Source organism: Suricata suricatta, chromosome 17 (genome assembly GCF_006229205.1).
Source record: "Suricata suricatta isolate VVHF042 chromosome 17, meerkat_22Aug2017_6uvM2_HiC, whole genome shotgun sequence".
In the NCBI taxonomy this organism is placed as follows: domain Eukaryota; kingdom Metazoa; phylum Chordata; class Mammalia; order Carnivora; family Herpestidae; genus Suricata; species Suricata suricatta.
In genome coordinates, this window is record NC_043716.1 from 13,457,035 (window position 1) to 13,479,135 (window position 22,101).

At 45.9% G+C, this 22,101-nt stretch overlaps 1 protein-coding gene across 4 annotated transcripts in view; it reads left to right on the plus strand.

Moving 5' to 3' along the window:
• SMG6 (SMG6 nonsense mediated mRNA decay factor) overlaps positions 1-22,101 on the plus strand; it is a 226,143-nt gene that overhangs the window by 102,708 nt on the left and 101,334 nt on the right. For all 4 annotated transcript variants that reach the window (XM_029927433.1, XM_029927432.1, XM_029927430.1 and 1 more), the window contains 3 exons: positions 169-285; positions 1,876-2,044; positions 13,922-14,123. In XM_029927433.1, coding sequence (XP_029783293.1) covers positions 169-285; positions 1,876-2,044; positions 13,922-14,123 — 488 coding nt within the window. The remainder of the gene's footprint in view (positions 1-168; positions 286-1,875; positions 2,045-13,921; positions 14,124-22,101) is intronic.

Consider the following 22,101-nt stretch of genomic DNA (forward strand, 5'->3'; position numbering starts at 1 on the left):
TTTATTTAGCCTTACAGCCACCCTATGAGAGACAAAATATTACAGGTCCTAGTCTCAGATGAGTAAAGGGAGCCAAGTGACAGGACTGAGGATGTGCACCTAGCAAGGTAGGGAAGAGTAGCCCTTGGCCCCCAGGGCACTGATGAAGTGTCATTTGCTTCTCCTTAGACTGCTTCTCCGAGGAGTGTCGCTCTGTGATCCAGGAGCAAGCGGCAGCGCTGGGCCTGGCCATGTTTTCTCTCCTGGTGCGGCGCTGCACCTGCTTACTTAAGGAGTCTGCCAAAGGTAAGGAGATGAGGGGCCCCCTGACTGATGGCCATTCCCCTGCCTGGGCCCCGTGCAGACACACTCAGGATGCTACACTGCCTTCTCAGCATCTCCTCCCTCTACTTGACACTCTTCCTCTTCCCCGTACCCCCTCTTCCTTCTGCCCATGCAACTAGTCCCACCTCCTTTTGCATTCTGTGTACCTCTGCGGCCCTCTGTCCTTAGGGGAACTATCCCCTCCCTCCTTTCTCTAGTAGTTACGATTTTCACTGTACCTGAAAGCTGCTGCAGGTTCCTGCAACTTTAGAAAACCAGCAAAGAGCAGTTCCTTTTTTGTTCATAATTGATGTTTTCATCGCCCCCCCATCTTTGTGTCCCTCTTTGTCTGGTACTGGTGAGTGCTATAACCACTGTGGACCAGCCACCTTGTGAGACTCGCTGAACCAGAGCAGGGACTATTTTTAGCCCTTGCGTTGAGCAGTGTCCCCATACCCATTATGGTTGCCCGTAGAAATCTAAGCCTGATTGCCAAGCTGTGTAAGGTAGGCCTGAAGGTTGCCCCGTTCAGCTCCTGAATCAGTATTGGTGCGTATTGAGGCCCCACTGTTGTCCCTCTGCCACTTTAGCCTTGTGGGTATCTCCAGATCCGGAGCTGCCTTTTTTGGAGGGAGGCTTGGGGATGACTTTTTATTTTGAAGCAATCTCAAATATATAGAAAAGTTGCAAGGACAATACAAAGAAGTCTTACATACACTTCACCCAGATTCCCCGTTTTGTTCACATTTTACCATAGTTGCCTTAAGTTCTCTCTCTTTCTATACACACACAAACATTTATGCGTATTATTTTTGTCCTGAACCATTTGATTGTAAGTTGTAGACATGTTAGCCCTTTACCCTCAAATACTTGACTAAATATTTCTGAGTAACAAGGACATTCCTTTACATGACAGTGCAGTTATCAAAATCAGGAAGCCAACAATGATACAGCACTGTTCTTGAATCTACAGACTGTATTGAGTTTGTACCAGTGTCCTTAAAAAAAAAGTCATTTTCTGGTCTAGGACCCACTCCAGGATCACACATTGCAGTTTAGATGTCGTGTCCATTTTAGTTTACTTCAATCTGGAATTGAATGGTTTCTTTAATGCTTTCTTAGTCTTTCTTTGTTTTTCATGACCTTGACATTTTTGAAGCGTGCAGGCCACTTACTTTGTCAGATGTCCCACAGTTCGGCTTTCTCTGATATTTCCTCATGGTCAAGTTCAGGTTATGCAGTTTTGGCAGGAACTCTGGTGCCATGTTAGAGCTGTGGTGAAGGAAAGCTAGAAGCGGGGTGGGGTGGTGAGCGGCCACAGTGGTGACTTCAGCCAGGCCACAGGTGGAGCAGAAACAGCTGTCTGCAGGGGCAGACCCAGTGCACTGGTTCTCTCTTTGTCCTGCTTTTCAGAATCCTCTTAGGTGCTGGCACTTGTCCTCCGCTTCTGGGCCCAGCTTTCCTGTGGACTTGGTCTCCCTTCCCTAAGAGCTTGCTGCCGTCCCAGCGCCCCAGGCCTCACTTGTGGGCCGCAGCAGACCTAGGCCCAGTTCTCACCCTTTGCCTCTGCAGCTCAGCTGTCCTCTCCTGAGGACGAGGATGACCAAGATGACATCAAGGTGTCTTCCTTCGTCCCGGACCTGAAGGAACTACTCCCCAGTGTGAAAGTCTGGTCAGATTGGATGCTCGGCTACCCAGACACCTGGAACCCTCCGCCCACGTCCCTGGACCTGCCCTCACAGTGAGTCGGCCTGCCCGTTCCTTCAGCACTGCTGACCTCGGCTTACCGGTGCTCCCACAGCTCCCCTCTGGGTCCTCTGTGTATCATCCTCCCACCCGCCGCCTGCTTGTTCCTCTCATCCCTCCTCGTTTGAACTTTGCTTTTTCCCTTCCTTGAACACCCTCCTTGTCCCCTGACGCTTTAGGCTGTTGTCCCTTGTTCTCCGATCTGTTCCTCCTCTTCTCAGTCTGTCCTCCTCTCTTACTCCGAAGCTTGCTGTTGTGTTCTCTGTCCTTACTCTTGCTCTCTGGCTCTCACTTCAGGTTGTTCGTGCCTCCGGTCTCTGTAGCAGCCTCTTGAGTCTGGTCATGTGTCGGTGGCATGAGGGGAGGCCTGGTCTCTTACTCTCCCTTCTAGTTGGTCTCCATGCATCCTTCAGGCTGCGTCCTACTGCTGCTTGGGCCTTCCTCTGACACATTGTGATGTATGAGGAGGGTGACTGCACACACCTCTCTCTTCTGTTCACATCATTTCCCATCTCCTTGTCTCTTGATGTGTGTGCTGTCAGAGCATTTGTCAATGTGAGGTGTGTTGGTCTAGGGAGTGTGTATGTCTGCCTGGGGTGTGTCTGTGTAGATCCGTTTGTGTGACTTCTTTCCTTCTTTTTAAAAATTGTGGTAAAACATATATGTAACAAAATTTGTCATCTTTTAATTTTTTTTATGTTTTTTATTTATTTTTGAGAGACAGAGACCGTGTGAGCAGGGGAGGGTCAGAGAGAGAGGGAGACACAGAATCCAAAGACAGGCTCCAGACTCTGAGCTAGCTGTCAGCACAGAGCTTGATACGGGGCTCGAACCCACGAACCATGAGATCATGACCCGAGCCAAAGCCAGACGCTTAACTGACTGAGCCACCCAAGTACCCCCAAAATTTGTCATCTTAACCATTTTTAAGTATACAGTTCAGGGGCGCCTGGGTGGCTCAGTCGGTTGAGCATCTGGCTTTGGCTCAGATCATGATCTCATGGTTTGTGGATTTGAGAACTGCGTCAGGCTCTGTGCTGACAGCTCAGAGCCTGGAGCCTGTCTTCAGATTCTATGTCTCCTTCTCTCTCTGACCCTCCCCTGCTCACTTGCTATCTCTCTTTCTTTATCTCCCCCCATCCTCTTTCTCTCTCAAAAATAAATAAAACATTTTAAAAAGTATATAGTTCAGTGGTATATTATATTTACATAGTTGTGTAACCATGTATGGCTATTTCTTACGTCCATGTCTGTGTGTGGGTTCTGTCTGTGTGTGGGTTCTGTCTCTGTGTGTGCCTCTTTGGCTCTCGTTGTCTATGTGTGTCTGGGGGGTCTGTCTGTGTCTGAGTGTGAAGGTCTGTGTGTGTCTGTCTAGAGGTCTGTTTAAGGGTCTTTGGTGTACCTGTCTGTGTCTATCCATGTATATGTGTCCATATGTTGCTATGTGCTGTGTCTGTGTCTCTGTCTATTTTTGGGTGCAGGGGTCTCTGTGCAGGGCTCATGTATCTCCACAAAGGGTCTGTTTCAGTGTGTGTCTCTCTCTGATTCTCAGTCCATGTCAGTTCATGTGTGCCATAGTCCTGTCCATGTCTGTGTGTGTGTGACAGTGCCCTGTGGAGTATGTGTATATGTTCCTGAATAACTGTGTTCAAGACTGTGTGTGTCTGTGTCTCTGCTTGTCCATGACCATCTCTGGGTGTCGGTCTGCATCTGTCTGTCGGAAGGCGAATTTCTGTGTATGCGGGTCTGCCTGTGTCTCCCTGCCTGCTTCACCTATTGCCTGCCTGTCTCTGCTGGCCTTGGCTTATTCCTGCCTGCCTGCCTCTGTTTATCAGCCTCTGGTGTTTGTGTGTCTGTATCAGGGGTCAGCAAACTATGGCCCATGAGCTAAGAGTGGTTTACATTTTTAAATGGCTGGAAAAAAACACAAAAGAATACTGTTTTATGACTTGTGAAAATTATTGGGGAAGTCAAGTCTCCGTGTCCGTGAAGTTGCACTGGGATGCAGCCGTGCTTGTTTGTGTACACTTTGTCGATGGGCACTCTCACGCTGCAGCAGGAGAGCTGAGGTCTTAGAGCAGAGATGTTACGGTCTGCAAAGCCTAAAATGTTGACTCTAGCCCTTTACAGAAAGTTTGCCAGCTTTTGGTTTATATCTATGTTCCCATTCTTTTCTTTGGTTAGCGTCACTTTGTGTGTTCATGTTTGCACCGTGGTTTCTTAATGTGTGTGCATATTGGTGCCCATTTCTGGTCAGCTCTGTTGATTGTCCGTCTCTCTCCCTCCACGTTTCTCTCTCTCTTCCTGTCTCTGCCTCTGCCTATTTCTCCTTTTCCTCTCTCTTTCTCTCACTCCCCTGCCCCGTGCTCTGTCTTGTGGTCTCTGGCAGGTTCGGCATACTCAGAGCTCTGGGTGTGGCACTGGGGGTGGGTGTGTGTTTGGGAGTGAGCATCCTTAGCCAGCATGCCATCATTCTTCTCTGCTGCCCTTCTCTGGGAGGAGCACACACTGGAAGATAGAATATGGAGACCTAGGCCGCTGCCAGTGGCACTTCTGGGAGTGGGGAGGGGTGCTTCTCTGGGCTGGGGGCTGCACACGTGAGTCCCCTAGACTCGTGGGTGACCCACAGAGGGAAGGCTGCAGCAGAGGTTTCTGGCCAGTAATTATTGATCTTTTTGTGTGGACTGTCTGCCTCTTTCCCCCCTTTTCTTCCTCAAATTTCTTCCCTGTTCCTCATGCCAGGAAGCACCCCTGGACCACCAGGCCCTCTCTCCCCACGTGCCTTCCAGCTCTAGCTCTGTGATGCTCACAGCATCGGACAGTTCTCTGCATTCTCCTATGTTCCCAGAATGCATCTCAGGCTGAGGCTTTCTGAGCCAGGGTTGAGCCCTGAGTTGGGCAGCTGGGGCCACACAAAGGAATGGACTGATCTGCTGGCCAGGGGCAGCTGTTTCTCAGCAGTGTTCCCTAAAGAGTTAACATGTACAGCCTCAGACTTTTCAGGCTGTTAATCTATAATGCCGACTAGGCAATTTGCAGTTTTGGAAAGAAACTGACAAGGAAGGGCTCAGCTCTCCAAGTATCTGAAGCCACTGCTTCTGAGCATGCACAGGGGTCACAGAGGGCTCCTCCCTTCCTCTCGGGGGGTGGGGAGGCAGACCATCTGTCCCTGGAGCTTGGACCTTCCCCGGGTCACCTCACCTCGCAACCACAGGTCTCTTAGATATGGTCCACCCAGCCTCTGTTTATCCGTATCCCGGCCATCGGTCCTGTGAATGCTCTTCTGTGACCCGTCTTCTTTTATCCCTCCTCCCTCTCCCATTCCCTTTGGCTTTTGTTTGGCTGAGGAAATAGAAAGCTCACGCAGGAAGCGCTGGGCCTCATTTGCTTGAGGTGCCGAGTCGGTTTTCTCTTTGGATGCTGTAGCAAATGGCCCGTTGCCGGCATATGCAAGCTGCTGCCCATCTTTGGGCAAGGGCTCAATCTGCAGCTGGGCACGTGGTCCAAGCTACCGCTGTCCCCAGCTAGGCTTCACCTCCAAGGCCACGGAGAGGCAGAGGGGTTTGAGACACTTGGACAAATGTGCTTTTTCTTCTCAGACGGTTCTTCACAGGGAGAACAAATTTGACCAAATAATATGTTGAATCTGATTGCCTAGTAAACAAGTTCCTGTAGCAGTGGACACTACTGATGAATCCAGTCTAGGCTGGAGCAGCCAGTGTGGTAGAGAACGCACTCTCTCCTCAGTCAGGATTAGTAGCTGGTTGTCTCTGGAATGCAAGTTTAAGCATAAGGAGGAGCTCTGCTGTCCCGGGGCCTGGCAACAAGGCATGGTGGTTTGAGGCCTGGGGCCTCTGTTAGAGCAAACCTGGCCTGCCCACCACTGAGGGTAGTCCCACCTCATAGCTGTCGTGTGTTGGAAAAGTGGAATGAGGCTTTACTTCCCTCCTTTCCAGTTTCTCCCATAGCTGCCTAACCCGCACTGAGTGAGTGCTGTTGTGGAGAGATTGGCGAGGTGTGGTGGTTCTCTTAGGCTCAATGATCGTTCATACTCTGGAGCCTTTTCTTGTAAACCCACAGGGAATAACACACTCCAGATAGTTCTGCAGATGTCAGAACAGTAATCCCCATGACACTCTTAAGGTCTGTGCTGATCTTCATTTTGGAGGTTTTAGGAATGCTCTCAAGAGGCTAGGAAGGAAAGGGTTTCTACCTGATGTCTCTCCTTTGCATGTTTTCTTTGGTTTTTGCTTGCATTTTTTCTCTACAAAGACAGATCCATCCTTGATCCTCGCATAAGGTGATCGGATAGCCTCCATTTCAGTTGGCCTCTCCTCTAGAAACCCTCACTCGCAGACTGTCTCCCTGGTCCTTGAACCCTTAATTAATCTAGCTCCCCTTGTTCCCTCCCTGTCTTCCTTTTCGTTACCTTTCTTCCTTGTACAGTTAGAGAATTATTCCAGAGCTTTCTAAGGGGAATTCCAAAGCTCACCATTAGTCTCCTTGGTTCTCTCCTTTTTTGCCCATACTCCTCTTCTTTCTAGTCAAATCTACTTTACTTAGGCAGTAGCCACCTACTACATATGGAACACATAGGATGGTGACAACACTGCAGAGTGATAAGGGCAGGATTTCAGGGCCACTTGTGTCTTCTCACACAGTGGCACTAGTAGTTATGTGTGTTGGAGTCAGCATGTAGGTAGGTTGACTTCCTATTTGTAACTGTTAGGAGTTGTGATAGGAGGGCTTTATATCCCAAGAGATCTGGTGCAGAGGATTGTAGAAGAGTATGGAAAGTTGCCTTGGGTTGCTGTGAAAGACAGTGTAGTGTGCTTTTGGTCTACTTAGAACAGACCACACTGTTTGGAGAGACCATCTACTTGTGGGGTGTGGGGAACATGGTTTCTGCACTAGGCCTCTCGTTAGCAGGGGGAGGTAGCTGCTCCCCACTTTACCACGTGAGCACAAAGTAAGCCATGACTGTTAGGTGATGGAAAGGAGCAGAGCAACAGGCTTCACGAGCATAAGCATAGTGACCCCTCACATCTCAAGACCTTTGGCAAGCTAGGGCAGCGGGACAGCCTACCTCATTTCATAGTCTCTGCTGAAGCCAAATCTTCCCTCATCTTGATCTCTAGTTCTCAGTAAGTGAAAGAGTCAGGGGACTTTGAGAACATCCAAACCTAGCCCAGCTGTGGCAGTTGGTTTATTGCTTTCAGCTGGTACTTGAACCCAGGTCCTGGTCTTGGAGGCTTTCCCAGGTTTAATCCCCAGAGCTTTCTCTGCAGCTGTATGACACTGCGCTGACCCCGAATGAGGATAGGAAAATAGAACCAGTGCCAAGCCAGAGTCTCTTTTTCATTTGGAGTCTGGCTGTCTGCCCATGACCAGGGTTACATAATGGGAAACATAGCTGGGGCTCTGGAGAGCCCGCGTTTCACCAGGCTGCCCAGACCTTCGCATTCTGATGCTATATATCTTCCTAATTGTAGCTCCGATGCATTTATCACACTGTTGGATTGGAGTACTGTTAAAAAAAAAAAACTCCAGAAATTCCTGGACTTGCTACTTTCCATGGCTTGTCTTGTATAGTCTACAGAGCATGCTGGAAAAGGCTTGTAGGGACCCCTGTGAGTACTGTCACATAGAGAGACGTAGGGATGTGTAGCGAGTATGCAGTAAGCTGATTTCCTCAGGGAGCCTATGTGTGTTGACCCTGTAGATGAGATAGAAACTCTTGAGTTAAAAAACAGCTCGTTCACTCACCCTTATAGGGCAGGTCTGAAATAAGAACTAATCCCAAGTCTAATCGGCACCCCTTCAAGGACGCTTAATACGTCTTCCCAAAAGGGCATTTTAGGAGGTCACTAAGTAATAGTCCATCAGCACTTCCCTGAAGGAAGTGGTGGTGACTGTGGGAAGCCCCTTTGCTACCCTGGCTCCCCACCCAGTCTCCCTGGCTCCGGGTTGGGGCGTCAGCACTACAGCCTGGCACCAGGGGGTTCCTCTTCCTCCAAGTGCTGAGTGTGAGGCACACGTGATCTCTCCCACGACAGGAGCCTCTGTCCCCTCCCAGCTCCTCTCATAGGACTTGTGAGAGGAAGGGGTGTTGGCCTAAGGCTCCAGTCTGACCCCAACAGGGTACAGCAGCTGACCCCAGGGAGAGTACTTTCCAGCTCTGGGCTGAGGTTATTTGGGTCCAATGTGTGCTAAACTAAGAAGACGTGTTGGAGTGGTTACAGCTAAAAATTTAGAGAGGCAGGAACCGTGAGAATCCGCACCAGGGAGGCCACTGAGGGCTCCACTGATGCCGTGGAGATGTTGAGGTCCCCCGGGGGCTGCTCTTTCCCAAACACACAGTGCTGATGGGTTTAACACACCATAGTGATACAACAGAGGCTATACATGTTGAATGTAGCTTGGGAAAACTGCAATCAAATAAGGCACTGACCTAGATAGAGGTTGAGGGAGGCACAGTAGAGGTACTTGAGAAATCCTGGAATGAGGTTACTGTGACCTGTCGTTGGCCATAGGGCTCCAGCTGCACTGTTTAGAACATGAAGAAGTTTATATTCTTGGAGTAGTGCAGGGTGACTGGGCTTCAGAATTCAATTTGCCCTGTTGGGCAGAATTCGTTTAAGTTGGACACTCTCCCAGGGACCCAAGTTGACTTGTTTGTATAAACTAGAAAGGCAGAAGGGATTATCTTTTACTGAGTCTTAGATTTTTTAGTGGTCACCTAACAAACAGCTGTTATTCTTGGAGGATGATATCTTGCTGCCCATGTCTTAAACTGCTAAAAGAGTGATCTCTGACACCCTTGTCTCCTCTTCATATCGTGGTGGCATCTGGAAAATACACTGTAGTTCCTAATCTCAGATAGCTGCATAGATACCCGCCACCCTCACCTCCACCTCATACCTGAGCCTGTTGAGCTACTTACCATTGATACCAGACCAGATCCTCAGCCCACTGAAAACAGAATTGGCATGACATTTCCGCTTTTAAGGGCCTCCTATGCTATTTAAGCCCAGGTTCTATTCTTTTGACTCTGCCAGTCCTGTTGGATTCATTAAGGTCCATTTTTGCTATTAGCTGCTCACCACCTGCAGTTTTCTCCGGTCGGCTGGGAAGTCCTCGGGGCTACAATGGTCTCATGTCGGCCATCGAACCCCAATGTGGAGAGTTGTGGGTTGGAATATAATGGTCCATGGCAAACAAGTTTTTAAAGGTGCATATTACATATCTTAAGAGCATTCTCCTGGTGTGGCCTTTAGTGTTTCCCCTTTGTCTCTGTAGTCCACGGGCTTTGTCTTTTTCAGCCTCCTTGTGTCTAGTTTCTGTGCCACGTTGGCTACATTTCCAGAGCTCCTCATCCCAGAAACCAAAAGACCCAACTTGTTTCCCATCTGTACTACAACTCTGATCTTCCATAGCTCTGAAACACAATGCAGGGCTTCTTCTCACTCAACTCTTTCCGGGTTTGTTCTGCAGCTGTGGAGTTTGAATGTTAGTGTTTAAACAAGCTGGTATTACACAGGAAATGGCCACCTCCACAGGCCCCTGCAGACTTGTAACATGGGGTCATTGTACTTGATATTAATCACCAGTCAGCCTGTTCCCCCAGTAAAAATACGATGGGGTGTGTGAGGGCTCCGTCCTCCTTAGACTTGCCAGAAGGATGGCCTGAGCCCTGGTTGGACCCTTAGCACTCCACTCTCCAAACTGTCTCCCTCCCTTGGCCCCGCCCTGGATGGAACTTGCAAAAAAGTTCTTACCTGACCTCTTCCCTATAAAGCTGGCAGATCTGCCTTTCTTTCTGAGTTCTAGGAAGGAGATCTATTGTGGTATAACTTGCTCACCTACCTCACACCTTAACCTTTCAGGTGTTGAATAACACCTTGTGTGCGAAAACTCCAAAAGCACAGGAACACAGAAACCTATTTGTCTGTCTGACACCAGGACTTCTCAGCTCTTTGGACTGAAGCTGCTTTCCTAGGATTGTATGCAGAAACAACTCCAGCCTCAAGGGTTAATCTGATTCCCCAAGTCAATATCCCCCAAACAACCAGCCAAGAGTGTGTGTTGGTTCATTTTTGTGAAATGTGTTTCCCCAGTCACCTGGGCTGGCCTGGGCTGCATTGTATCGGCCAGCAGCTGCACTGCACTCAAACTGACAGCTACATTAAACCTTGGAATTCTGCGGCAATAAAAAGTAAATTAACTCTTATTTTTTTCCTTTCCTGGTGGAGTAAGTGAATGCATGTCTGTAGGGAAGTGAGTGAGCCTTGGTCCTGAGTACATACCTCTAACTAGCCACTGCTGGTCTGTCCCAAGCTAGGATCTGGTGTTCAGACTCCAGCCAGGGGTCTGCTTTCCTGGTGTGTGGTGTTTCTGTGGGGTTGGGCCAGTGGGTCACCCAGCAACTGCTGATCCTTGCTCACTAATCACATTACAGCTGCTTGAGAGGTTCCCTTGTCACCATTCTGAGAGCCATAAACGGACTCGTTGGACACAGTTTCATATTCTCTGGCTGCTTTGTATCTGCTTGGTAAAGAATGCATCTGGACTCTGGGAGCTTCCTCAAAGTATGAGTTGGGACCAGAATAAGCTAAAGGCACTTGCCCAGGCTCATAGCATTCTAGAGGGTCTGTTTAGAACCAAAGGTTATTTAAGATAGTCTGAAAAACCTTTTGGAGAGTCATTTCCCCAGTGTTTTTAGAAGATTGGGGAAAAGTTCCTCTTAGCCACCAGATTGGACTTTGGGCTCCTCGGCCCAGGCTAACCTCAAACCCTTAGAACCTAAGAGTTGAAGGTTGGAAGGCACTCCTAACTGGGCACAAAGAGCTAGAGCAGGAAATAGCTAAGCTTTTCCCCTTCTATTCGGACAGGAAATCCTATGTTCACCCATAGAACTGACCTCTCAGCCTGGAGGCCTGGTTGAGGGTAGGCTGAGGTGACGATGCCCGGGTTCCAGGAATTACCTCATCCTTTTGCACATGTCTTAACTTTTGAGTTCAGGCATCTCACCTAGTTTTTCTAAGTACTTCTTCCTTTTAGAACTAGTTTCCTGCCACTACCCTTCCCCTCCCTCTGTGGAGAGTCACCGGACAGTGCATGGGTGCCTAGTCAGTGTGTTCCTGTCCATGGTGTTCAGTGAGAGAGGAGATAACCGGTGATGAAATGTGAAATAATCTTGGGCAGTCCCACTGAGATACCAGAAGAAAGCAGCTACTCGGAATCAGAGTCCAAACACAAGACAAGTCTGAAAGGATCGGGACAGAAATGACCTTTCGTTGAAGCATTTTGTGTATTCCCTTGGTTCTGCTTAGTCTAGCATGGCCCTTGGGCCCTGTTTTCATTCCGAGTTGGGAACTCAGTATACTTCCTATGTCTTTTGGCACCAGTTGCTATATTACAAACCAGCACTGATGTAGGAACTCTCCTCCACTTCATTTTTGCAGTGAGTCTTAAGGTCTTGGCACAAGGTGGGTGGTAATGGGCAAAAGGCAGCTGTGGGCAGGGGTCCCTAGTGGTGGTCAGCAGTCTCTGGGAGGAGTCAGTTTTGGTTTATCTGAGCCTTAGGGGACAGGGGAGCATGGTAATGAAAACCACATGGTACCACATATTTCTTCGTCTTGGATCCAAGATGGTAGGGGTGGGAGGATGAGAGAGGGATTGTGGGGCCTCCCACTGTGGCAGCCGTGGGTAATTTTCTGCTGCCTCTCCCTGACTGGGGATGCTGCTGCCCATACCTCCCCACCCCTAACTATGTCCTGAAGCAGTCAGGTCCTTGACCTGCACAACACCAACCAAGGCCCCCAAGCCAAGAATTCAGCTGGGAGACTTTTCACCTTCTTCCTTCTCACTGTCGTCTTTCCTGTTTATTTTCCAAATTGCTGCTCTGCAGCCGAGCAGTGCCTGTTGGCTAGAGCTCACGAGCGCTGTGGGATTGGACTCAGGCAGTGGGCTCAAGTGGCCAGCAGGGCACTGGGGGAGGAAGTGGGGAGCTGGAAGAGCCTCCCTGTGCGTCTCCCATGGGCAGCGCTAACCTCGGAGGCGGCCCTGAGCAGCCCTATCACATCCGGTGCTTGTCTCTGCAGCCGGGACCGGAGGATAAACTATCAGAGCTGTGGGGCAGTGCATCATTCCTCTTATTATTTTCTTCTCTGCAGATGGGGTCGTGGAGAGTTCAGTTCCTTTTAACCCTCCAAGTTCTGTTTATTCTACAGCTGGTAGCCTCAATGCTGCGTTTCCCATTACATCACAAAGGGGCTCAGGCAGATCTCTGCACAGAAACGTGTTGCAACTGTTTATTTTTTTCCATATTTAAACATTTCTGACAGCCAAACTCAGCTGAGCCAAAAGATGGAGCTTTGTGAATGAGTCTGGTTGTCGGTGTCTGTGCAGAGAGAAGGCTTTAGAAAACTCTCGTCCCTCCGGTGATTCTTCCCAAACACGTTCTTTTTCTTGGGCAAAGCCTGTGAAGCAAGTTACTTCTGCAGTACACGTGTGTTGATTATGTGCTGTTGTGTGATTAATGGGGCTGTGTTCCGCCTGGTTCCCAGGACACTCTTGAAAACAAGATGTTTCATTTCATTGCCTTTTCCTAGTGCAGTGATTACAGTAAATAAACCAGTGCAGGCTCCTTCCACCTGGAGCCAGTCAGGGAGTCCCCACACCCTACTTCACTTTCTCCCCCAGCATCACCTTCAGTGGCATGTCCCTTGCATGCCCTCTTTTCTGCCATCTCCCAAAGGCTCCTAGTCTCCAGGAGAAACAAATTGCTTAAGGCTGAGGCCCCTCCCTAGCAGATTTGGCTCATGCGCAGTAACTCCTCTGGGAAGATTCCAGGATGTAGCTCATTCGTCGCTCTCTTTGCTTCTTGCCTCTTGCCACTCCACCTCTTGACCCTAATTGTAAAGCTTTTCTTTGCAACTCACTCCTTTTGAAGTACAACTTAGCATCCACAGGGTGTGAAAACTGGGACAGTCCCAGGCAAACCAGAAAGGTTGGTCATCCTGTGTCTAACCTTCCACAAATGAGGGAGAGGTGGAGGGGGTGTGGGATGGCCAAGACAGCACTGGTACTGGTTCATCTGCAGAGATGCATGGGAAGCTTTACTGTCGTGGGATGCTGTTGGCAGGCCAGGAGTGAGGTTTCTGTTGGGGTGTGTGTGTGTGTGTGTGTGTGTGTGTGAGTAATTCCAGTATAATTAAGATACAGTGTTCTATTAGTTTCAAGTATACAATATAGTGATTCAACAATTATATACATTACTCAGTTCTCATCAAGATAAGTATACCTTTAATCCCCTTCACCTGTTTGTGTGTGTGTGTGTGTTTGCTTGTTTATTTGTTTTCCTGCTTGTATCGAGGAAGAGATTTCTAAAGCTTATGGAGGGAAAATCTGCATGACTCTTTCCTTGGTGTGACTGGCTGTATGGGAGGACGGGAGGTTGGCGCTCTGTTACTGTCTTGTGGCCTATACTTGGCTGGACAGAAGTGGGGAAATTCTGGGAGCTGCCTCAGGCCCTGGGTGTCTAGAGTGTTTGAGTAAGTGTCTCAGGCACACTGTTTGGAAAGGTGACAGGACCTGCATTAGGCAACTGATTCTCTAAATTCTTTTTCTTCTCTGGTTAGGATTTAAAAACTCTCCCTAGTCAATTGCAACTTGGCATAGATGGACACTTGCCCGCCAGATTGCTGCCATGGATGCAATTTTGTACCCTAGCTTTTTGGGTAAGACTTCCTGGCAGATGCCAGCCATGGACAGCATTTGCCACCAGTACCTCCGTTCTCAGAAGTGCTTAAAATACTTTAACTGGTCCCTCTTTAGAGCTGTTCTTCTTTTCTTACCTTATTTCTCACAGGGTTGCTGTGGATGTGTGGTCGATGCTGGCTGATTTCTGTAACATACTGACCGCGGTGAATCAGTCTGAGGTGCCACTGTACAAGGACCCGGACGATGACCTCACCCTTCTTATCCTGGAAGAGGATCGGCTTCTCTCGGGCTTTGTCCCCTTGCTGGCTGCCCCTCAGGATCCCTGCTACGTGGAGAAAACCTCGGATAAGGTCAGCCCCAGGCCAAACATCCCTCCCCATTCACCCCTCCTCTTAATTCTCCAGACTTTTTTATTCTTGGGAAGTTTTCTGTGCAAACGGAACATGATTAAGTCATTGAGAAGGGTGTTAAGGGAAAATATCGACCTTTTAGCCGCTGACATCCAGCTCTGTGTCCTGAAAAAAAAGCCCTCTCGACTTCCTTTGGTGTGTGTGTGTGCTCGCTGGCATGTTGTATATACGATCATTTCCTCACTTGTTTAAATAGTGCAGCTTGTGTTGGCAGTGCTCTCACTCAGCTCCAAATGGTTTGCATCATGCTTAAAGCACCCTCCTTCCTCCCCCCTCTCCTCCTTCCCCCCAGCCACAAAACTCTGCACTAGGAAAACAGCCAGGGCTTTTTCCCTTCTCTAAGGAGGAGAGTGATAAATAGGTGACTAGAGAGAAGCAGACACCATGTGTTAACTTACAAAAAAAGCTTTTAGGAATATGAAGCATTCCCCGCTGCCTGGTTTCTATTTTTCTTCCTCTCAAGACTGTGTTTTAACCTGAACTTTTTCCTGGTCTGTTTATAGAAAACAAAGTGCATTCCCTGTTGCCCTGGTGGGGACTTGTGGAACTCTTAGTCTCTGCTTAATGGTTGGGTCTTTGGCCAGTTGTGGAGAGTAGGGCAGTCTGCTCTGCTTTGCATTCCCATGGAGCGGTTGCCAGGCGGGGGGAGTCGCACCCGCACACCTGGGAGCGCAGTCTCCTGTGCTGGGCCGGGGACCCTGTCTCTGACCTCTTCACATCCCCTGGGGGAGAGGCCCTTGGGACAGAGTTCTCAGATGGCTTCTTACGTGGAAGCCTTCTGACCTAGATGAAGTATAGAGACATAGGTAAGTGTTTTCTCAGAAAATGTCAGACAGTAAAAACTACATCCTAGCCATAAACTGCGAATCTGAGAGATATTGTATTGAATATGAAATATTGCTATATTGAATATTTAAAATGTTTACACATGTGCTTAGTGGAAAAGAGTATATGTTCATTGTAGACAAGTAAAAAATAAATAAATTAAAAAAAAGAAAGGAAAATTTATCTGCAGTCCTTTTACCCAGTGGGAGCATCACTGTTATTTTTTCTAATCATAATCATATTTAACTTCTAGTGTACACATACACACACTTTTTTTGTATAGAACTAGGGGTCATTATACATACTATTTATAATCTGATTTTTTTTGAGAGTCTGGATCTCTCTTGTTCTGTGTGCAAGACGGTGTAATACAGACATGCTCAGTAAGTATCTGATGAATGGGCGTCAAGGCAGGACCAAACATGTGACCAATCTGGACCAGCAATGAAACTGCCTATGTTGCTGCTAGTGACAAGTCCTTGAGATGTTTTAGGTTTCTTAGTGTTGACCACTAGAAGCTGAGGAAAATCTCTGTCTTTTTAAGGTTTCTAAAGGGTCAAAGTTCCTAAAGATTCTCTCTGACACATCCATATACTAATATTCTAAATCAGCCATGGTGAGGACTCATATGAGTTTATCATCATTTTTTACTCGTCTCTTCTGCCTCAGTCACCTCTTTTTAAAAAACCAAAGGGGGTAATACCTACTTGGCAGTCTTGTTGTGAGAGCTTCATGAAATACTATATAGAAGTACCTAGTCCGGGGACCAATACATGCTAGATATCCAAGAATTATTATTTTTCCCTACAGTGGAGAACAAGGCAGAGTAAAATGTAAAAAAAAAAAAGAAAAGGAAGGGGATATTTTATACAAAGTAGCTAGGGAAGACCCCTCTAACAAGGTGACATTTATAAGGGAGTAGAAGAGCCACAGAGGTCTCTGGGGACAGAGTGCTACAGGTGAAGAGGAAGGCAAGTGCAAAGACCCTTAGACATGAGTGCTTGGCTTATCTGAGGAACAGCAAGGACACCAACGTGACTAGAGTGTATCAGGTAGGAGGAGAGCAGTAGGAGCTGGGGTTAGAGTTAAGAGGGATGGAGTTGGTCTCGGATCATTGAAAGTGTTGCAGGATGTTGTTAAAGCTTTGGCTTTTACTCTCAGTGAGAGTAGCAGCCAACAGAGGTTTTAAACAAAGAAGTGACATGATCTTACTGATGTTTTAGAAAGATCATTCCAGTTGTGGTGCTGAAAACAGACTGGGGAGCAGGAGGAAGGAGGAACTAGAGAATCAGAAGGCATTGCAATGAGTTGACCTAGAGTGCAGTGGTAAGAAAGAGTTGTATCTGCATTTATTTTAAAGGTAAAGAAGACATGAACAGCTGATGAATTAGATATGGAGGTGTGGGAAATAGACAGTAGTCAAGAATAACCCCAAGAATTTTGACCCAAGCTACCCAAAAGTCAAAGCTGCCATTTACCAAGATGAGAAGAATAAAGAAAGACCAGATTTAGGGGAGAGTGTGGATTTGGAGACGTTATGTTTGACATACCTATTTCACAGTCCTTGAGGCAGAGACTACCTTAGTCTCGAGCTGCCATGAGCTGCAACTACCCTGGAGTAGCTTGGTTTACACCACTGCAGGCTGAAGTCACGGACTGCTAGTCTGTGGCCTTCTCTGGCCAGATCATAGACTTATCACATGCTGCATTCTATCGTATGCTCTTTCATACACTGACATTACCACAGGAGAGTCAATGAGAAGACGGGTTAGGACGGCTGCAGCTGATTAGGACTCCCTCCTTGATCTGCATCAAAAGACAGCTAACCCAACAGCTGACTCCAAAAAGTGCCCTCCAGAGTCCAGCACACCTTGTGATCACAGAAGAGCAGTACTAGGATCCCACAGCACAAGCCACGCTTACCCAGTTTCTCTTCTAACTGACCATCTTCCACAAAGTGTAAACACTGTGTTAGCTGTCCTCAGCCTCACATACTACAACTCCCGTCATTACCCCCTTCTGACACTGGAAGAGCAAAGTTCACTCCACCTTTTCATTGGAAAAGCAGAAAATCAGTACTCCTCTTGGGAGAGAGAGGCTCCTACATTCCCAAGATCCCTATCAGTCATTCAACACACCCAAAGTATGGGTTTTTGATTAGTCAATATGTTTAACCAAAGGGAATCTATGCAAAAATTCTGCTGTAAGGAACCACGTCACTGTTTACAGTAGTGCAGAAACCGAGAATAATCCCTTAGTTCAATGAAGCGAAGACTGGTTACAGAAATCTCGGCATCTAAATGAATACTAAGTGATCATCAAAAATGATTCATATAAGAATACATTTAAAAATGTTAAGTGAAAATGACAGATTACTGGGCCTCCTAGGTGGCTCAAGTCATGGTCTCATGGCTTGTGAGTTTAAGCCCTGCATCAGGCTCTGTGCTGACAACTCAGAGCCTGGAGCCTGCTTCCGATTCTGTCTTCTTCCCCTCCCCCGCTCGCCCATTCATCAGATACTGAGCATGTCTGTATTATACCGTCTTGCACACAGAACAAGAGAGATCCAGACTTGTTAGGCAAACATCCTAGTTTGGGAGGCAGTTTGTGGCATGTGAGGAAGCAACATAAGCTAATTTGAACCTTGTAATTAAGGAAGAACTCTTGAAATTTTGTTGAGCTGGTAGCATTCCTGTGAAGGCATTGTTTCAAGAGTGCTGACGTCACATTAACATATCATTGTATTTTCTAAGCATGTTCTATGGAACTCTAGTTTTATAGGTTCTTAGTTGTTAGGTAAAAGAAATAGAGTTCCGTGATCATTTAAGTAATGGTAAAGTAATGTTAGAATCTAATACTGCAAGACTTATTGGAGCTTGTAATACAGTGTACGCTGTGAAAATAGCCTTTACGTCTTTCCCAAACTTTCTTCACCCTTAATCTTTTTTGATTTATTGAACGTCTTGCAGGATATATTCAGTATTGAGCCATTAAAAAAAAAAAGTGAAAAATCTGGATGTGGGATGAGCAAGAGGTAAAAAGATAGTTGCTATTGGGATTATGCAGAAGTATAGTAAGAGTACAGATGAGGGAGGGTAAAAGCAGTGAAGTAGAACTGGTTACATTTTGAGAGAAATATCATGTATATTGAAACCAACTAGAGCCAACCACGGTGGGCAAAGAAAGTGATCTTAGATCACTTGTGTGGCTGCTAGGTGCCTAAACTCAAAAGGTTAAGTAATGTACTTACCCAAGGTCACAGAGCTAGTAAAGTAGTGTAGGATTGGAGCCCTTCCTTTTCTGTAGGACTTTAAAACTTCATGTTCTGAGGTACTTGCTCAGTTGGTAGAGCATGAGACTCTTGATCTGAGGGTCATGAGTTTGAATCCCACATTGGGCATAGGGTTTACTTAAGAAAAAAAAAATTTAAAGGGGCGCCTGGGTAGCTCAGTAAGTTATGCATCCAATTCTTGATTTCAACTCAGGTCATGATCTTATGGTTTGTGAGTTTGGGCTCCGCACTGATGGTGTCTTCTGACTGACCATCCTCCCTCTCAAATAAATAAACTTAAAAAAAAAGGAAAAATTAAAACAAATTAAAAAAAACTCTCATGCTCTAATGAATGATTTGATGTCTAGGATTTGCTTCAAAATAATTTGTGGATAGGGGCACCTAGGTGACTTAGTTGGTTGAGTGTCCGACTGTTGATTTCAGCTCAGTTCATGATCCTAGGGTTGTGGAGCCAAGCCTTGTATCAGGCTCCTTGCTGATCAAAGAGCCTGTTTAAGTCTCTCTGTCTCTCTCTCTGTGCCCCACTCCATTTCTCTCTCTCTAAAATAAATAAATAATTTGTGAATAGAAGTATAAATTAAAAAAGAGGCCAAATATTGATTATTAAATCTGAATAATAGATGCATTGAGTTCATTATAATATTCTACTTTTGTGTATGTGTGAAATTTTCTGTAACAACTTGTGGTTAAAAGGAGTAATAAATAGCCATCCTGAAATGAAGCAAAACAAAATGTTGTGTCCTTTCTGCCACATTACAGTGCATAAGTAATAGGAAAAGTAAGTAAACTGTAATAACAATGAAGTTAAGCTCTTGCAGGCACTAATCATGTTCCAGGCACCATGCTAAGCTGTTCACATGCATTTTCTCACTGAAACTCCAATAAGCTATACGCAGATTGGAGAAGTGATGAAAAGGAAACTGTCTTAGGAGAAAGACGTTGAGTTCATGTTATGTCTTGGTTAAAAGAAGTTTAATTATCATCTTCAAAATACACGTGTGTGCCTATATAGCTGTAGGTAATACTAACCAAGGGTCTATTTAGCAACAGGCCCTCTCTTTCCTTAGACTCTAAAGAGCTTTCCTAAAGTCCTAGTTAGTTAATGGTGCCAATGCACTTCTGTCATAGATGGAAGCAGTGCCGATTCTAGCATCCCCAGGTAGATTAAGCCTTGTGGTCTTCTTTGTCTTCCTCCCCATACTGTCTGACCAAGAACTAAGTAAAGAATTTTTCAACAAGCTCCCACTGGAGTCACTCTGGCATGACTGGGGAATGAGTTATTGTAAGTTACATTATAAAATCAGTGTTTTAAGTTTCATGTCACATCCCATTCGTTCTTACATCTTTGCTTTCTTTCTGGATGTAGGATCCTAGGAAACTTCATCATTCATAAAATAGATTGTTGAGATTAAAGATGGGGCTTAAACTGTCCAGCTTTTGGAACCGCTGGTTCTTGTCTGCTTGTTTATTTGTTAAATGACATTTTTGGAGTGATGTTTTTGATATGCATAATTACTCCAAAATGTTTTAAATGGAGAATATAGAAAAACACAAGAGAATAAAAATCACCTGCAAACTACCACCTAAAATTAAAGTGTTAATAGTTTAGTTTATATCCTTCCAGTCTTTTCCCCCTCGTGCTTATGTGTCTGTACTTATTCTTTTCTTTTCATAAAATTGGGACTGTACGGCATATGCTCTGGTTTTTTTTTAATGTTTTTTATGTACGCTTTCTGTGTGTATATGCGTGCATGTGTGTATACATGTATACACACACATATACATAATTTGAGGGGAAATATTGCTTTTATTGTTTGGTTGTCTGGAAAATATTTATTTTAAGTGCTACCAGTCACTGATTTATCAAAAAGCATACTTGATCCTCTATTTTCAAAGTATCAACATAAGGAATTTTTTTAAAAGCCAAAACTATTGACCCATATTTAAGATGTTGAAATTAGGACTGCTTACAAGTATGTATTTTCTTTTTCACACAATTGCATTTTGTTTCTAAGTCTGCAGTAATTATTGAGAATTAATTTTGTATTAAGTGTTTTCACTGCTCACCATCAGTCCTTTTACTCTATGGCTCTCCCTATTTTTACTATGTTCTTTGATTCATCCTTTATTCTTTTTTTTTTTTAACATTTGTTTATTTTTGAGAGAGAGGTAGCACGAGAGCAGGGGACGGGCAGAGAGAGGGGAGACACAGAATCTGAAGCAGACTCCAGGCTCTGAGCTGTCAGCACAGAGTTCAACACAGGGCTTGAACTTACAGACTGTGAGATCATGACCAGAGCCAAAGTCAGATACCTATCCAACTAAGCCACCCAGGTGCCCAATTTCATCTGTTATTCAAAGGCAACACTGAGGGATATTTTCATCAACGATCACATGGATGCTTTTTAAAAATTAAGGTGACTTTTAGGGTTCCTGGGTGGCTCAGTGGGTTGAGTGGCTGAATTCGGCTCAGGTCATGATGTTATGGTTCCTGGGCTCGAGCCCCTTTTTGGGCTCTGTGCTTGGAGCCTGGAGCCTGCTTCAGGTACTGTGTTTCTCTTTCTCTCTGCCCCTCCCCGACTCACTCCCTTTCTCTCTGTCTCTCTCAAAAATAAACATTAAAAAAATCTTTAGGGGCGCCTGGGTGGCTCAGTCAGTTAAGCATTCAACTTCAGCTCAGGTCATGATCTCGCTATTCGTGCATTTAAGCCCCACATCAGGCTCTGTGCTAACAGCTCAGAGCCTAGAGCCTGCTTCAGATTCTGTGTCTCCCTTTCTGCCCCTCCCCCCATTGCCGCTCCTGCATGCTTTCTCTCTCTCTCTCGCTCTTTCTCAAAAATGAATAAACATTAAAAACATATTAAAAGTATAAAAAAATCTTTAAAAAATTTAGATGACTTTTGTAAAATGTAGTAGTAATACACATACTTATGCAAAAGAATCAAATGAGTCACAAAAATATTTAAAGTCAAAGACTGCACTCTAGGGATAACTGCTGGTAACAATTTGGCATTTACCTTTTTATTTATTTTTTAACTTTATTTTTTTTATTTTGAGGTGGAGAGAGCATGTGTAAGCGGGGGAGGGGCAGAAAAAAAGGGAGAGAGAATCCCAGGCTGGCTTCATGCTCAGCATGAGAGCCCAAGGTGGGGCTCTATCTCATGACCGTGAGATCATGACCTGAGCTGATATCAAGAGTCAGACACTTAACCAACTGAGCCACCCAGGGACCCCCAAAACGAGTTTTTTAATAAGCAGATCCAGGGGCGCCTGGGTGGCTCAGTTGGTTAAGCCTCCGACTTTGGCTCAGGTCAGATCTCACGTTCGTGGGTTTGAGCCCCATGTCAGGCTCTGTGCTGACAGCTAGCTCAGAGCCTGGAGCCTGTTTCCGGATCTGTGTCTCCTTCTCTCTCTGCCCCTCCCCCTCTCATGCTCTGCCTCTCTCTGTATCAAAAATAAATAAAACATTTAAAAAAAAATAAGCAGATCCAATTCTGTCTTTGAACTAGGGAAGTTTTCATTTCTTATGACCTTGTTTATGAATGTTCTGTTTAGTTTATTCCTTTCTTCATTGTCTTCTGCATCTCTTTTTCTGTCATCGTTTTAATCTCATTTTGCTTTTCCTCTGCATCCCTGAAGAGCTTCTCAAGTTTATCCTTTCTGTAATTGATCGAATTTTTATAATGCTGATTCGGCTTTTCACTACTTCTAATTCGTTTTTTTAAGGCTGCTGTTGCATTGTATGTTCTATTATATTATTTCTCTGTCTTATCCTGTAACATTTATATTTTTGCCTGCCTT